This window comes from Bos indicus x Bos taurus, chromosome 28, assembly GCF_003369695.1.
Source record: "Bos indicus x Bos taurus breed Angus x Brahman F1 hybrid chromosome 28, Bos_hybrid_MaternalHap_v2.0, whole genome shotgun sequence".
Classification (NCBI taxonomy): domain Eukaryota; kingdom Metazoa; phylum Chordata; class Mammalia; order Artiodactyla; family Bovidae; genus Bos; species Bos indicus x Bos taurus.
The window spans coordinates 30,772,019-30,789,750 of NC_040103.1; the positions used below are offsets into that span (position 1 = coordinate 30,772,019).

General features: G+C 42.9%; 1 protein-coding gene across 5 annotated transcripts in view; it reads left to right on the forward strand.

Moving 5' to 3' along the window:
• The window catches only part of KAT6B (lysine acetyltransferase 6B), a 182,158-nt gene extending 166,752 nt beyond the window's left edge, over positions 1 to 15,406 (forward strand). For all 5 annotated transcript variants that reach the window (XM_027530911.1, XM_027530910.1, XM_027530909.1 and 2 more), the window contains exons 14-18: positions 4,333 to 4,564; positions 4,881 to 5,040; positions 5,625 to 5,960; positions 8,125 to 8,416; positions 11,296 to 15,406. In XM_027530911.1, coding sequence (XP_027386712.1) covers positions 4,333 to 4,564; positions 4,881 to 5,040; positions 5,625 to 5,960; positions 8,125 to 8,416; positions 11,296 to 13,811 — 3,536 coding nt within the window. In that variant the 3' untranslated portion in view covers positions 13,812 to 15,406. The remainder of the gene's footprint in view (positions 1 to 4,332; positions 4,565 to 4,880; positions 5,041 to 5,624; positions 5,961 to 8,124; positions 8,417 to 11,295) is intronic.
• Positions 15,407 to 17,732: the final 2,326 nt, after the last annotated feature.

Consider the following 17,732-nt stretch of genomic DNA (forward strand, 5'->3'; position numbering starts at 1 on the left):
GTGAATTTCTGTCCACAATCATGAGATCCATGGTTAGAGCCACTGGATTTCCTCTGATCCAGAGCAGCCATAAATCCCTGGCCTGGTGTCAGTTCCCAGGTTTGCAAACCCAATGCTCTCTATTGATAGGAACCCTTTAGTGGGGTTTGCTGAGCTAAACAGGTGTCTGATGAAAACTTTGTAATCCTTAAAGATTATTTTCCCCTAAAAGCAACTGGTTACTCCAGACCCATATAATCCAAATAGATGGGAGTTGGAAATACTTTGCCAAAGTCTGCCCTTTTGTCTTTGAGGAAGTGCATATGGTTTGGCTCCAGGTGGTAGAACATAACGATGTGCAAGGGTGAGCGTGGCTGCCTTGGAGAGGAACAGCCTTACCCGCGCCCACCCCCTTGCTGGAAAACATTACTCCACTCTGGTTTAGTCTACATTCTTATTAACTTCATTACTGATTTAAAAGAAAAGGAGTGTGTCATACTAATCAGGGTTAACCTTGCGCTTAATATGCTGGGAGTGCAGTTAATTTGGGAATTTAGGCTGCAGAAACAAATCTTGACCTTAGATTGTTCCCTCCTTATCCTAATGTGGTAACTCTCTACCTACAGGAAGGCAACTCTCTACCACTTTTTTTCCCCTGCCCTTAGGAGAGAATTAACCTCTTCAAACACTGGGGATCAGAGCTAGTTAACATGAGGATTGCTTATCTTACTACAGGTAGGTCAGCCTCAACAGAGGTGAGGTGGATTTGGGTCCCATGCAATACAGCTTAGAAACACTTACTTCTTTGCAGACCTCGCCTTATTTTTCCTTTCCCTTTAAGCAAATACCTTGATAATCTTTTGAATTTAGTGCATGGTTCATACACTAAAACTTAGACCTCACTTTCTCTTGGGTAAGTAGTTCCAGTGAAGCAAATAAGAAGCTAGCTTCCTCAAGATAGTTGATGTGGGTGAGGGGTGTTGGCCAGTCAGCTTTAAAGTACAAGTCTCCTGCTCACAGAGTTAAGCTCTTTTCACCAGCACCTCTGGCTCACAATTTACAGGGAATAATTTCACCAGCGATTAATTATACTGCAGCTACTGGGATTTGTCCTCCAAACATCACTTTGTTTCCAGTCTGAACAGCCAGGTTTCCCCAGGGGTAGTTCAGGTTTTCTGACTCAAAGTATCCTGAGTTGAGGAAAGGCATTAGAGCACCACAGGAATCTATTCACCAGGGGTGTATTGTACTTGTTTCAGATGCTTCAGGATAATATACCGGCTTCCAAGATAAGTGCTTTTTATTTCCCTGCATCTTAGATCAATTATTTGGAATCTTTTTGGTAAGTTAAACTTAAGAGCTGTAACTTCACCACCACATCGCCATAATCACTTAATAAGTAACTGTTCTTACTAAAAATTATTGTCATTGGGCTCTATAGTGATGCTAATTTGAGGAGCCTAGAAAAAGTAGAAGGAAACACAAGACGGCAAGAAATTCATGATTTAAACCATTCCATGTTATGAAGGTCAGAGTCATAAAGTGCCACCAGCTACAGCTTTTTTGAGGGGAAGTGCCTGCTGCAGGTAAAATTTAAATATGTATTACTTCAACCTTGTGCACAAATGGAGTGGAAAAGACACGGCAATTTTTCCTGCTAAACTGTTGTGTATATTTTAACATATTACCAATGACTTGACTTTACTACCAAGGAATCAGAAATTTGTCCTTGGTCATTTGTTTGTTGAAATGGATTCCGTTTAAACCAAAATTTCTCCTTCAGGAGAAAAGACTTTGTGAACTTACAGATGGCTCTTAGCACAAGTATAAGTTCCTTCCACGGCTGTAAGCTCCTTGAGGGGCTCATGAGTCAGAGAGGAGAAGGGAAGACTGCAGGCAGTGCTGCGATGTCTTTGGACAGTGGCATTGTGTGGTCTGCAGTGTGGTGGGGCCATCATCCTTGGAAACCTGCTTGGTGTGTTCTGGTTGGAGTTTGGGCTTGCAGTTTTTTCTCTCCCACACCGGGGAAAGTAGCACTTGCTGGCAGGTGTGGGTAGCCTTTGCAGCCTTTGCTAGCACGGCACAGAGGTGTTCTCTATGAACGTCCAGTGGGCTTGGTATACACGTTCTTGGCGGGGCTCAGTCACAGATCACAGACTATGTCCAAGGGAGCGTCCCGGGGAGACAGCCACTGAACACAGTGGGAGCAGCGAGTGCTGAAAGGCCTGTGCCTGGATGTTCTCCAAGGCCCCAGGTTGCCTAACCCGTCTGGTCTGAGGCCCTGAGAAGGTGTGTGCTACTCTCTCAGGGTGTGAAAGCATGAACAGTTGTGTCAGCTGTCTTTGGGGGGAATTCTGGCTGCTTCCCTTTAGCCCAACAAAGCACTCATGGGAAGAGAAGACAGAACAAAGAAATATATGTGCTTCCTGGATAAGGTTGCTCGTCGCAGAGGGGACATAAGGTTGGGAGGGCGCAACTTTGGTGGTACGGAAATCTGTCTGCTGGGCTTCGGGGTGGGGGTGCTTACTGTTCCCAACTGTGGGGTTCAGATGAGAGCCAGTGAGGCGCTAGGGAACTTCACAGTCACTGCCTCAGACTTAATTGTGGGATCCTGTGGACAAAAATGGATCGTTCCATGTGCACGATACTATGGTTCTTTTCCCCCACCCTCCCTGACTCCCATCCACCCCGGAGGTACAGAGCTGGGACCTCCAGCTGACCCAGTAAATTTCTCAGCATGTACCAGCACTTAGGAGGCAGGTGACAGATGTGCCAGTAATCTGTGTCCTGAGGTTCGGGTACCCTTTGTATTCTGGTGACAGCGCTTCTGCACACTGACAGGGCATAATCCGGGCTGGGTTCAGCACAGTGGCCATCCCTGTTAGCATTCCTGGCACACCGCTGTAGAAAGCCTCTGTGTGCAGCCAACTGACATGTCGGCAGTGCTTTGACCGTCAGATTTCATGGTGCTTGTTTGCATTCAGTCAAATACTTTGCACTTAAACATGAGTTAAAGAGACAAGTCAAAAGACTTCAGCAAAACCTAAAGTTAAATATGTGCCTGATCTTCATAATGGCGTTCAGATTAAAACCATCAAAATGCAAAATGCTGTGGTTATACCCTTCTAGGGTAAGGCTGGATTTCTTGTTGTATATTTCTGCATTATTTACAGTGATTCTGAGAGGCAGGAAAATGCACCAGAGACATTGCTTTCTCCTTTTAACAAAAAATCCAAAATTGAGAAAATTCTTGAAAATGCAGCCATTTTGGAAATGTAGATAAAGAAGAAAAACGCTGAAGATTTGGGTGGTTTACAAAGCAGCATGATTTTGTAATTGCTGCCACCTACTGTATGTAGTTGATGTTTGTTTAAATTTAGGAAGTTCATGAAGGTGAGGCTGTTGCAATAGATAATTAGAGCAAGGTAGACATCATTAGTTTATAACATTTCTTCTCTACTCAGTAAGTGGCTCTTAATTACCGAGACAGCCGCCAGCTTTCATTCATTACCTTCAAGTGGGTTTAAAGTTTTTTCTCATTTTAAAGTTCCTTTGCCAAGGAACCTTCACGGTAGTGCTGTCGGGTACGTGTTCAAAAGCCTACCAAGCTCAAGGCTTTTCTGGGTGTACATGAAACAGTTTGTTTTAAGGAGGTTGTTTTGTTTTAATTTGTAGGAGCAACGGTTGGATTATAAATTAATTTCCATGAAAGAGGTGAAAATAGAGCTAGTGGAGCTGATAGGAGTTGCAGCAGTTGACTTGAAAGACGTTCTTTTATTAGTCCTGAAACAAAGCTTTAGATCCGCCGCTCGTTAAATGTAACAAGCAATACAGAATCTCAGTCAACAGAGGCCCTTGTCTTTTATTAAGACCCAGCTGTTAAAGGGTCATTTGGTTCTTCCTGTGGAAAATAACCCCCCCATTAATGTTCGGGGTGGTCTCTTGACAGGATTTCTGAGTAAGTGCCTGACATTTAGTTTTTGAAAGGATCTGAAGCCAGGGGACTTGGACGTTGAGACTTATCAGAAGTAATGTGTTCAACTTTAAATTCGTTAAGTATGCCACAACGTATGCCTGAAACGCTGCCATCAGCTAAATGAACTGACTTACAGGGCTACTGTAAAGGATTCGGGGGCATAAGCCTCGTGGATGTCAGATCCACGGTAATATAACTGGGAAGAGACTATACATGAAATGAATGCACTTCTCCGATGTGATGTTCCTGTGTGATATGTTGTGATGTGATGTACCCTGTTGCTACTTACAGTGTAAGTCTTACATTATTTTGAGTGGCCCCTGCTCCAGTGTCTGAGAACACCACAGTGAGGTCGACTTTTGCTTTGTCTGCCCTAGGCTATTTGCTTTCTCGAAGAGAAGGCCAAGCAGGGTCTCCTGAAAAGCCACTCTCCGATCTAGGCCGTCTCTCCTACCTGGCCTACTGGAAGAGTGTCATCTTAGAATATCTCTACCACCACCACGAGCGGCACATCAGCATCAAAGCCATCAGCAGAGCTACGGGCATGTGCCCCCATGACATCGCCACCACTCTGCAGCACCTCCACATGATTGACAAGAGAGATGGCCGGTGAGCACCCGTGTCCTGGGCGACCCAGCTGCCTCGTAACCATCTTACCCCAGAAAGGGTCCCTAAAGTTAGGCAGATTCATTCTAGTTAAATATTAGAGGTTCCCCAACAATATTACAAAAACTTTTCTCCTAAAAAGAAAACAGGCAGTGACACTTCTTTGCTAGTCAAATTTCAGTTTGCTCCACATTTTCATTGATGAGCTTTCTGGTTTTTTGTAACCCAGGTAATGTTCGTGCTAGCAGATATCAGTATCGGAAGGTGAAATGAAATTTCAGCTTTTGATTGCACTTTTTTCTGCCTCCTCACATTACAGATTTGTCATCATTAGACGGGAAAAGTTGATATTGGGCCACATGGAAAAGTTGAAAACCTGTTCCCGGACCAATGAACTTGATCCAGAGAGTCTGAGGTGGACCCCAATCTTAATTTCTAATGCTGCAGTTTCTGAAGAAGAACGAGAAGCCGAAAAAGAGGTAATTTGGGTTCATCAACCTAAGTTGTGTAATTTCAATCTTGTAGCATTTTTAAGCTAAGGTCATTAACATCATTGTCAAAAGCTTGGTTATGTAGAGAGAGCTTGTGAAATGATATGGCACTAATTTATCCTAAGTGAGGTTGCATGGTAAGACATGATAATTTTATTGAGTATGAAAAATGAAACGTTTATCATTGATCACAAAGCAGCATTTTTCACTACTGACAGCATGTAATCAGATCAAATTTGGTGCTGAGCTCCAAGACTGCAGTGTCAATCGATTCATTGTGTTTATGAATTTGCTTAAAGTGCTCCATGCCAGTGAGCATGTAATGTAGTGATAAGGACTCAAATCAATTCGCTGCATCATTAATACTGCTAAATATCCCATGAAACCCAATCTTCTTTGATTTGTTATCCTAACTGATGCAAAAGAGTTCTGAGATGATGCAGCTGGAATGCTGCTTGACTGGCTGATTATCCTGATCAGAAACGACTTAGAGATCCTTTGCCTTTGATCCTTAAAGGCTCTGACTGTATAACTGCCCTCACACTGACCCGCCATTTTTACCTCCCCTTTAGGCCGAGCGGCTAATGGAACAAGCTAGCTGCTGGGAAAAAGAGGAGCAAGAAATCCTGTCATCTAGAGCTAACAGTAGGCAATCACCTGCAAAAGTACAATCGAAAAATAAATATTTGCATTCCCCGGAGAGCCGGCCAGTGGCAGGGGAGCGAGGGCAGCTGATGGAGCTGTCTAAAGAGAGCAGTGAAGAAGAGGAGGAGGAAGAAGAGGAAGAGGAAGAGGAGGAGGAGGAAGAAGAGGAGGAGGAGGAAGAGGAAGAAGAGGAAGAGGAAGAAAATATCCAAAGCTCTCCTCCAAGATTGACTAAACCACAGTCAGTTGCCATAAAGAGAAAGGTATGTGTCTGTTTAGATTTTCTGTCTTGTGAGTCAGTTTCAATCAAATCTTATTTGTCATCGCAAATATTCTATTTGTTTCACTCTCCATTCTTTAGATGTAGTTTACTTGTATCCAGTCCCACCGATCATATATCCTCAGCCTTTATCTTACAGTCATGATTGTGTTTACTCTTTGTGGTTTGATGGTGCTGTGACAGGAAACCAGGGACAGGCGGCTTGCTAGTCTGGTAGTTACTGCCACCTGCTGGTTTGCGGGACTGGAGTAAATCAGGTTGTGGGAACAGGAAAGGGCCCAGGGGAGCACTTAACCACTCTCCAGTCAATTTTGATGAAAACCTCAAGGCCTAGAGAGGATAGGAGACTTGTCCAAGGTCGCACAAATCATTAGAGATGGAGCCAGAACCAGACAAATGCTCAGACTCCAAGCCCAGTGCTCCTGATGCTATTTCCTTCTCTTGTCCTTGGCATAGAATTGTCAGAAGGTATTTTAAGCCCATAAGTTTAATGCTGGTATTTTGGATTTGTGCAAGTACAGATTCTTGACAAGTCTCCAGTCGTAGTAGCCTGGTGGTTTCTATAGGTACACATTCCCGGTGCAGAAGTTAGAAAATTGATTTTGTCTTTAGGTAACTGCTCAACCCAGATCTGCTGTCTTTGTCTTCAGTGTCTCTCTGCGACACGCAAAGGGGCCAGATAGTGTAGGATATTCTAATAGTGAGAATGCAAGTTAAGGCTCTGCCCCAAGGCCCCGCTGTGTGGCTTCTGTCAAAGCCCCTGCTGTTCTGACTCCCAGGGTGGTTGGTGCTCCATCGTCTGAACCTGACTGTGTTTAAGTGGAAGGGCAGCTGGGGCAGGCACAAGAAGAGCATCCCACAGAGTGGACTTTAGGCTTCTGAATCTTATTTTGGTTTCTACAAGGAACGTGTATCCATGTATTATGTATATAACAAAAGAAGTTTGCTTCAAAAATAACAAAACCCAGAATTATCCATGGCGTGTTAAGTGCCTACCATCACACAAAAGGACTCAACCTAAAGAAAACCAGTTCTGCATATTGGCTAAACCCACATTTGGGAAAATTCTAATGGATTAGAGAGTGCAGGCTGACTGAAGGGATTAATAATCATAAATACTAAAATACAGAATATGACTATCAAAATTTATATGTGCACTTCAGTGAACATCCGGACAGTTAAAAATGTGAGACTCAGTAATTCTTGGATATAGTTTACCTAGAGTTTGAGTTTTAATCAAGCATTTTGTACTCGTCTTTGCAATGTACTTTCAGTAATTTTTCAGACCCATTATTGACAGATTACATCTTAGCAGCAAATCTACCTGTTATTCTTATACTTGGATTTTGTATCATTGAGTACATCTTTCTTGGAAAAAATATTTTATGTTTTCAATTATGGAAAGTCATTTGTGCCAACCTCTAATGCAATTAGAAAAAATTGTTATATCTTACATAAGTAAGATACATTCCACATGTCTTTACATTTTCTTTAGATGCCGTCCATGTTAAAATATTTTGTAAAATTATCAGCTGCCCTCATCCTTGCAGGCCACCAGTACATGACTCTAATGTTGTCTGCAGAGTAATTCTTTCTTCAAGTACTCTTTCTTCTTTCCTTTTCATTGTTCCTGAATTCCTGTGAGATGGGGAATGAGGGGCTAGTCTTGTGTACCGTCGTGTGTCTTACAGTGCCATGCTCATAGTAGGTGCTCCTTGAACAGTTATCCAATGTTACAATGAGTGACCCAGTGGCTAGTTGACTGTTGAAACACTCATAGAGACGCTGATGTCCATGATGATTTAATCACTATAACGTATAGGATTTTGAAGCCAGCAGGTACTACTCGAAAATAATATGCCAGGAAAGCAAACCTTAGCTTTTAAAAATCCACAGTGCAGCTGCTAGGATGTTCCCTCTCAAAGCATCTGTTTGAGTAAACAACTGTTTTATTTGGAAAACACTTGTCTGTGTAGTAGGCGCCCGAGAGGGATGTTAAACATCAAATGGAAGGTTAAGTACAAAGGCATTACAGAAGTCTTTACGTGTAAGTCTCAGACACGCATTCAGTACATGTTTGCCGCATATCGACTCAGCAGTGTAATTTCTCATGAGCTCTGATGTATTATGTTTGGAATTAATTTCAGAGGCCTTTTGTACTAAAGAAGAAAAGGGGTCGTAAACGCAGGAGGATCAACAGCAGTGTAACAACTGAGACCATTTCTGAGACGACAGAAGTACTGAATGAGCCCTTTGACAACTCAGATGAAGAGAGGCCAATGCCACAGCTGGAGCCTACCTGTGAGATTGAAGTGGAGGAGGATGGCAGGAAGCCAGTGCTGAGAAAAGCATTCCAACATCAGCCTGGGAAGAAAAGACAGACAGAGGAAGAGGAAGGAAAAGACAATCATTGCTTTAAGAATACTGACCCTTGTAGAAGTAAGTGGAGGAATTATAAAAACTTTACCCTTGTGAATTTCTGTCTGTTATTGCCAAAAACCAGGCACCTGAATTCTACCCAAAGGCATCTCTGAGGTGATACCGACCCACCAGAAATAAGTGCTCATCTGTCCTTTCTCATTCATAAAAGGTTCTATCCCTTCTTCCTGGAATTGGATTTTATGTTAAACAACTTCTAAGGCCAGAACATCCCTCTAGGTGGGTTCATCTTACTTTCCAGAAATTGGCTTATCCTCAAAAACTTAGAAGTCTGTCAATAAGAAACACATTGCACTTCCTTGATTCTAATATGTACTTTTTTTGACATTTAATACTTCTGAAATCAGAGTATATATTATTATTATTATTGATGTGAGCACTGAATGTTTTTCCCTGGAAAACAAATGTTAGTAAATTGATGATGAATCATAATCAGTGGTGTCTTCGGAGATGTTCTTATCAAGAATCATCTAAACCTACCCACACCATCACCATTAGCTTTGATAATATAGGATAATGTGTAAATCAGGAAATTATCTTTCCTTTCAAATTACTGTTTAACAGTTGCTGTTACAGAGACATCCCACCCCATCTTCTAAAAAAAAGAAACATTATTGACTCTTCTTTGATGCCCTATTTAAAAGAAACCATCCCTTGCCTGTTGGGCTGGGAACTTGAGCTCCCAGCTGAATGATGAGGATTTGTGGGACATTCCTTCTACTCTCCAGTTGAAATGACTCTATTCAAAACCTTACTTTATTTTAGTCTAGAGAACAGGCCATCTCACTTTCCTGGAAACCACAGGTTATCACTCTTGCCTTTGAAAAGCCACAATTTTAAGAACATGAGCAGGCAGCTCCTTGACTTTCTGAATTAACAACAATGCTATTGCTACATACCTGTTTTGCGGAGGCAATGACATCTCACTCTGGGTATGGAGGAACCAAGCCTGTTCATTAGTCATTTTTTGGCATGGAATTTGAACCTTATTCCACTTTTTAGCTGTGTTCTCAGGAGTCTACACATGAATCATCACTGTCTTCATTCTCTCCTTTGTGCCACTTGCCTTAACAAATTCCAAGTGGCTGTATTGTACCTGATTCCTTTCAGGATCTTCTTTCTTAAAAAATAGTTATTAGAAATTTCATCTTCTGATTAGCAGAGTTTTCCTAAAAAGGCTAGTAGATCTAGTAGCATGTGGAGTGAGAATTGGAGTCCAGAGTCACTGGTGTGCCTGTTCCCTGTTTGTGCGAATAGAAGTGAAGCCATTTGAACATCATGAGAGGTCTGTTAACTGGGTATTGTACTTTGCACTTCTGAAGGATCAGTCTATAGTACACGTCTTTTCAGTTAGCCAGCTTGAATGTAATACAGACAGGTAAGTTTACGTGTAATCCTTTTATTAATAGGTGAGCCCAGTGTTTACCCTCCTCTGCGCTGATTGGATTAGAAACCACTCCATTCTGGCAAAAGGGATCTCTGTTCCTCACTGGTTATTAATTAGATCTTGTTTTATTCTCCAAAACAGTGTTTCTAATAAGACTGTTTCTCTTTATGAAGCTTTTTCTTTAAAGTGAACCCTCCAGGAGATCAGTGGGGCTTCCCATGTAGCGCTAGTGGTAAAGAACCCGCCTGCCAACGCAGGGGATGTAAGAGACACGGGTTCGATCCCTGGGTTGGGAAGATCCCCTGGAGGGGGCCATGGCAGCCCACTCCAGTATTCTCGTCTGGAGAGTCCCATGGACAGAGGAGCCTGGTGGGCTACAGTCTAAGGGGTCACGAAGAGTCAGACACGACTGAAGCAGCTGAGCATGCATGCAGGAGATCGATATGATCATTAATTTTATAAAGATATTAAGACTTGTGTGTTTTATGTTTGTATTTATTCATATATTTACTTGTTTGCTTGCTTATGTTTATATAAATATATATATTTATTTTATAGAAATATATTTATATTCATACATACATACAACTAACAGTAAAAATAAGATTAGCTGAGCTAAAATGAACCTGACAGTTATGGTTTGTTTCTTATTTAATATTCAAACCATACACATTTGCACATGGATCCAAAATGCAGTGTGGATAGAATTAGTGATAAAAAGAATACTTGTATTTTAAATGTTCAATAATTTCACGGTAATTACATTATAGTGTGTGTCAGGCAGAAATGATCCTGGAGTAGATTAGAAATGTGTTTATGTTTTGGTTATTTAGTTATTCATTTGTTTCAGAGGTACATAGTTTATTTTTATGCCAGAGAGAATATTCAAATCAAAGAAAATAATGTCATCTGAGATCATTTCAAACCAGTAAATGTCCACAAGCAGAAGTTCACTTTCTCAGGATAAATATGCGAGCCAGGCTTCTATTCCTTTCTCCAGTTTAGTGGTGATTGGGATATGAGCTAACTTTAACCTCTTTCACCTGCATTTCCTAATTTGCAAATATTCAAAATGATTCTTTTCACATTGTGGAATTCCAGGCTTTTGTGTTAGAGAATATTTTGTTTGTTAAACTGAAATAAACTTATTATAGTTGCTTATATAATAATATAAGCACATTATTATTCATGTGCTTCCTATAAAAAAGCACAACCTTCTGTAAAGAATGGGTTATGTCGGGGGGGTGGGTAGGTATACGGTGTGTGCAGCATGTATTATTTTCCAGGCCTAGGTTATTCCCTCAGTTGTTTTTTTTTTAACCACAATATTATTCTGTATCAGGTTTTATTATATCTTTAGCATCAAAGCTTAAAGTGCTAAATCGAAAATCAGTATTTGATAAATTATTTAGAAGAATGAATTCAAATTGTTTATGGTGATGCTTTCTAAGATTTTATTCTCCTTCCTCCCCCTTTCTGTCTCCTCGCTAAGACAATATGGATGATGGTGCAAATAACTTGAAAGAAGCCAGTAGAGACAATCCCGAACCTCTGAAGTGCAAACAGTGGCCAAAAGGAACAAAGCGTGGTCTGTCTAAGTGGAGGCCAAACAAAGAGAGGAAGACTGGATTTAAACTGAACTTGTACACCCCGCCAGAAACACCCATGGAGCCTGATGACCAGGTAACAGTGGAAGAACAGAAGGAGACTCCAGCAGACAAATCCAGCCCCTCTTCCACCAGGATTGAGGAGGGGGTCAAGGAAGCCGTGGAACCCCTGCTGCCTCAGGACGAAAACGGAAGGGAGGAGACGTGTGCACCTGTAAGTCCAAATAAATCACCGGCTGGAAAACCTGAAGACGATGTAATCAAACCTGAGGAGGAAGAGGAGGAGGAAGAAGAAGAGGAAGAGGAAGGAAATGTAGAAAAAGACCCCAGTGGTGCCAAGAGTCAGGAAAAAGAGGAGCCAGAAGTCTGCATGGACAAAGAAGACCCTGTGCGTTTGGATGATCATGAAGAGGAGGAGGAAGAGGAGGAAGAGCCATCTCACAACGAGGGGCATGATGCCGATGATGAGGATGACAGTCACATGGAGTCTGCTGAAGTGGAGAAGGAAGAACACCCAAGAGAAGCCTTCAAAGAAGTACTGGAAAACCAGGAGGCTTTTTTAGACCTTAGTGTCCAGCCTAGTCATTCAAACCCAGAGGTCCTAATGGACTGTGGTGTTGACCTCCCAGCTTCGTGTAATAGTGAACCTAAGGAGCTTGCTGGAGCCACTGAAACTGCCCCTGAATCTGATGAGGAACCCCCAGGAGAGCAGGCACAGAAGCAGGACCAAAAGAACAGTGAAGAAGTAGATTCTGAGTTCAAAGAGGGAAACACAGCCACCTTGGAAATAGACTCTGAGACCGTCCAGGCGGTTCAGTCCTTGACCCAGGAGAACAGTGAACAGGACGACACCTTTCAGGATTGCGCCGAGACTCAAGAGGCCTGTAGAAGCCTACAGAACTACACCCATGCAGACCAAAGCCCACAGATCTCCGCCACTCTAGATGACTGCCAGCAGTCAGACCACAGCAGCCCAGTTTCATCCGTCCATTCCCACCCTGGCCAGTCAGTACGTTCTGTCAGTAGCCCAAGCGTCCCTGCCCTGGAAAACAGCTATGCCCAAATCAGCCCAGATCAAAGTGCCATCTCAGTGCCGTCTCTGCAGAACATGGAGACCAGTCCAATGATGGACGTCCCGTCCGTTTCGGATCATTCGCAGCAAGTTGTGGACAGCGGGTTTAGTGACCTGGGCAGTATCGAGAGCACAACCGAGAACTACGAAAACCCGAGCAGCTATGATTCTACCATGGGCGGCAGCATTTGTGGAAATGGCTCTTCACAGAACAGCTGCTCCTACAGCAACCTCACCTCCAGCAGTCTGACACAGAGCAGCTGTGCTGTCACCCAGCAGATGTCCAACATCAGCGGGAGCTGCAGCATGCTGCAGCAGAGCAGCATCAGCTCCCCCCCGACCTGCAGCGTCAAGTCTCCTCAAGGCTGTGTGGTGGAGAGGCCCCCAAGCAGCAGCCAGCAGCTGGCACAGTGCAGCATGGCTGCTAACTTCACGCCACCCATGCAGCTGGCTGAGATCCCCGAGACTGGCAATGCCAACCTTGGCTTATATGAACGGATGGGTCAGAGTGATTTTGGGGCTGGGCATTACCCACAGCCGTCAGCCACCTTCAGCCTTGCCAAACTACAGCAGTTAACTAATACACTTATTGATCATTCATTGCCTTACAGCCATTCCGCTGCTGTAACTTCCTATGCAAACAGTGCCTCTTTGTCCACACCATTAAGTAACACAGGGCTTGTTCAGCTTTCTCAGTCTCCACACTCCGTCCCTGGGGGACCCCAAGCACAAGCTACCATGACCCCACCCCCCAACCTGACTCCTCCTCCAATGAATCTGCCACCACCTCTGTTGCAACGGAACATGGCTGCATCAAATATTGGCATCTCCCACAGCCAAAGACTGCAAACCCAGATTGCCAGCAAGGGCCACGTCTCCATGAGAACCAAATCAGCGTCTCTGTCACCAGCCGCTGCCACCCATCAGTCGCAAATCTATGGGCGCTCCCAGACTGTAGCCATGCAAGGTCCTGCACGGACTTTAACGATGCAGAGGGGCATGAACATGAGTGTGAACCTGATGCCATCCCCAGCCTACAATGTCAACTCTGTGAACATGAACATGAACACCCTCAATGCCATGAACGGGTACAGCATGTCCCAGCCGATGATGAATAGTGGCTACCACAGCAATCATGGCTACATGAATCAGACGCCCCAGTACCCTATGCAGATGCAGATGGGCATGATGGGGACCCAGCCATATGCCCAGCAGCCAATGCAGACCCCGCCCCACAGTAACATGATGTACACGGCCCCCGGACACCATGGCTACATGAACACAGGCATGTCCAAACAGTCTCTCAATGGGTCCTACATGAGACGGTAGGCAACATGGGCTGTCACAAAACCCCTGGGCATCTCTCGGATTGATCTGCACAAATACCTTCTAAGAGTACGATTTCAAAACCAGCAATTGGTGTGAATGCAAAAACATTTGTTGGCACCATTTATTATTAAAAAAAAAAAAAAAGCTGTATGCAGCAGAAAGCCTTATAAAGTTGTTTTTCTTTTTATCTTTTTTTTTTTCCTTTTTCTTTTTTGGTACCTTTGTTTCTGTTACTTTTATATGAAATTCTCTGCAAAGGAAGGCCTCTCTTTGGACTACATATGGAGGCAGCCACTCGCTGTGACTGCTTCCATTAAACAATGTGGATATCAAGCCCCGCCCCACCCCAAATTATCTGTTTTAATACTGAACCTAGAGCGTTTTTTTTTCTCCCCTGTCCACTCCATGTAAATGCCTTGACCGTTTTCAGTTCTTGTATATTTCGTTGAGGTGACACTTCAGCATGCCGCTAATGTCTTTGTTAGTGACAGTGCATTTGGTAGTACTGTACGAGTGTTGTGCTAACAGTAAGCCATTTCTTAAGTTTTTTGCCTTGATTAGGGTGCCCTAATTTGAGGGTTTAAAAAAAAAACTATATTTTTGTTAATTATAAAACTGTAAAGAGCTATAAAAGCTATTCCCATTTGGTTAGTCAAAAGGGTTTTATTGCTAAATGTTTGGTGTAAAGTTGAGACCCTTTTCCATTTTGGTGACAGATTTCTTTGGGGAAAAAAAGGCAGCTTTCTGTTTTATAAATGCAGACTTCTGTTTATTGAATGAAGCATATCTCAGTGTTTATCTGTCAGGTTTTGAAACATTTCATATATGTCCAAATACTTGGCAGGATTTAAAAAAATAGTGAATTTGGTGTAAAGTTGCTATTTTATGGAAATGCCTCTAACTTTACATTTTCATTCCATCTGTAGATTTTTCTATCTTTATAAAATATTGGAGTTATTTTTTAAGGAAAAATAGAGAAGTAGCTTGTGAATAGCTCAAACTAAGCTTACAAATCGCATGTAAAAAAAGCAAAAAAAAGTTATTTGTGTCTGTTTATATCGCTTCCTTTTTTGTAGCCTTTGTACCTGTACAGGGTGACTGTAAGGGCCAAGCAGGAGAGGCGTAATCCTTGTATAAAATAGGAGCCAGCGACACTCTTGTATTTATCTGTTCTCTTTTTAGTCGGTCACTTCAAAAAAAAAAACAAAAAACAAAAAAAGCTGTACATTTTAACATAAAATAAATTATGATGAGCCATTTTTAGCCTCTTGTGTCCTGTCATATTATGATTGATAGAGAATGACCAATTGAACTGTATATCATGTGTCACATCTCAGATCACATTCACATTTTGGGAAAATAAATTATTTAGTGTAAATCGGAGTTAAGAGATTTTCTGATTTGTTTTGACTTTGTGGGAGGGGTTGGCAATAAATAAGAGTAATATCTAATAAAACCATCACATATACCAAATACCTATTTAATAAATTAATTTATAATGGATTTTAATGCTTTTCATGAAAGTTTATTTTATGCTAGTGCATACCTTCTGTATGCCAATCATTGTCTTTAAAATAAAGTGAATTTGTTTTTTTCTTTTTGACTTTGATCTTCATTTGCAAAGGGATCCTGCCCAAATATCCAGCTGCCTCGTTTGTACAGTCTGTATAAAATCCCCTTAGGGCCTAGTCCATTGGTAGCAAACTTCATTTTTATAAACAGTAATAACAACAACAACAAAAGCACCCAATTTGGACTTGAATGTTTGAAATATCATTTTCTTGAATAAGCATGCAAGTTTTGCTCTGTCATGAATGAGTGATTGGATGTTATTTTTAGAATCTAAAGTTTAGGGGGGAAAACGTCATTATTCACAAACATTATGGCATTCAGAGAAAGCCCTGTCTGACTGTTAAAACATTTGGTGATTAAGTGACAAGCCTAGAAATGAATGCTTGACTCGGCCCCGTGTGGGAAGGAGGACAGTGCACACAGCCCGGGGTCCCGGGCCCCGATGGAGGGCTTTGCCTCGTGCACTCACTCACCCTTACCGTTTTTCTCCCACAGTTATGAAGCAGTCTGGGCTTAGTGTCAAGATTTTATCTTTTGATTCCTCCTCCCCAAAACTGTATAGCAAGTGGGGGAACATCTGTAGTAGCTGGAGGGAGGGCTTCCAAGAAGACACTTCTGCAAAGGCTGTTGTCACCAAGGGGAGAAGAGAACGTTTAAGGTGCTTTTCTGGTAGGAAAGGAAACTTCTCCTCCTCCTTCAGAGCAGGAAGTGATGGTGTGCTGTTGTTGGAATCAACTGTTGGCATCGGTTCTAGAGCTGCCGAGGATCTTAGCAACCCGGTGGATCCACACCTCAGGCAAGAGTCTGCCCCTAGGAGGGGTAGAGGGCTTGGGGGGATTTGCTAACCAGCTGACGCGGAACTCTGCAGAACCTTCCACAGGCCCCACCTGGAAACCATCTCATATTTAGTCTCTTCTCTTGTGTTAAATAAGGTTCTTTGGGGACTGAGATTGTCCTCTGTTCCACGTATTGCAATGGCTTGTAACCGCACCCTATGGTTTGTGTGGCGCCTGGGCTTACCACACTCTGCCTGCCTCACAGTCCTCCAGGGAGCTTGAGAAGTCCCAGTCACTGCCTCAGACCTGCCGCACCAGAATTTAAGAACGGTACTGGGGACTCCTGGTGTCCTACAGGCTCCCCAGGGACTGCAGCACAGCCAGGAGTGGGAGCCCCTCTGCGGGCCCCAAGTCCTAACATTCATCACAGATGGAAAGGGTTGGTGGGAGAGAAGCTGCTGATCTGAGCCTGCTCTGCACTTGCCTACTCTCACTTAGAGAAATCAGCTCAGCCTTAAATGTGACACCAGGGAGCCCAGAAAACAGGAACTTGGATTCATCAGGAGAAACAGAGTCATTATTAGGTTGAGACCCATGAACAGGTCATACCTTCTAGACCCAGTAATGTGTTCTTTCATTTAGAAGAATTTTTTAACAAGTGATTGTCAATTGCCAGCCTGGCCTTTTTACTGGCGCAGGTGGTGCCTACCCAGGTGTGAAGGCATTGGCTTTCCTTGCCAACATTCCATTTTAGAAAAAATGACTCACAATATCACAAGAAAAAAATGTCACAAATATCCATCCTTTGCAGGAAACGGGGCAAACAAGCTAACTAATTGTCCAAACACACTGAACTGAAATCTGTGAGCAGAAACGAATTTGATTCTCTCCAAATCATAGTCTTTTTTTCTAGAACACTTTACTCTGAGAGAAGGCCGTAACTTGTCAGCTCTCTGATTTAAAGGCTTAGCTAACTAATACGTAATGCTTTTAAAACTGTTGGGTGCTATACAAATATAGGTTACTTTGTTGTTATAAGCAATACTGGTTTACAGTACAAGTAGTTACATTATGAAGCAGGAGCTTCAGTTTCTTTGCAGCGCACTCCTGGTTTTCTCCCTTCTCCTGGTTTTCTCCCTTCTCCATCTTCCCTATTCTCCCTCCTCCAACACCCAGGCATTCGGGCACTAGGGCTTCCTCTGTTTTCTCTCATTATCTCACCCAGTACAATGACTTCAAACACCACCTCTATGCAGATAGCACCCAGGATTATATTGCTAACAGTGGATGTTCCTCTGAGCTCTCTCTGTAGATTGAAGGTGAAATCATGGGTCATCTTTTGTATGTCTTAGACATGATGTAACTGGTGATCTCTAGCCCCTCCTTCCCCCATTTCTGCCCTGGTCAACCCCATCTCAGTATTAAGGCACCACCAAGAAACCAAATCACTACTTTCCAGTCCTGTCCCTTAAAGCAGGCTTTGTCTGTTCGCCAGGATAATTCTAAAATAATCTTGAATGCTAGTCGCCTGGTGCTGTCTTAGTCCAGACCATCTTCCTCTTTCCTGTCAACA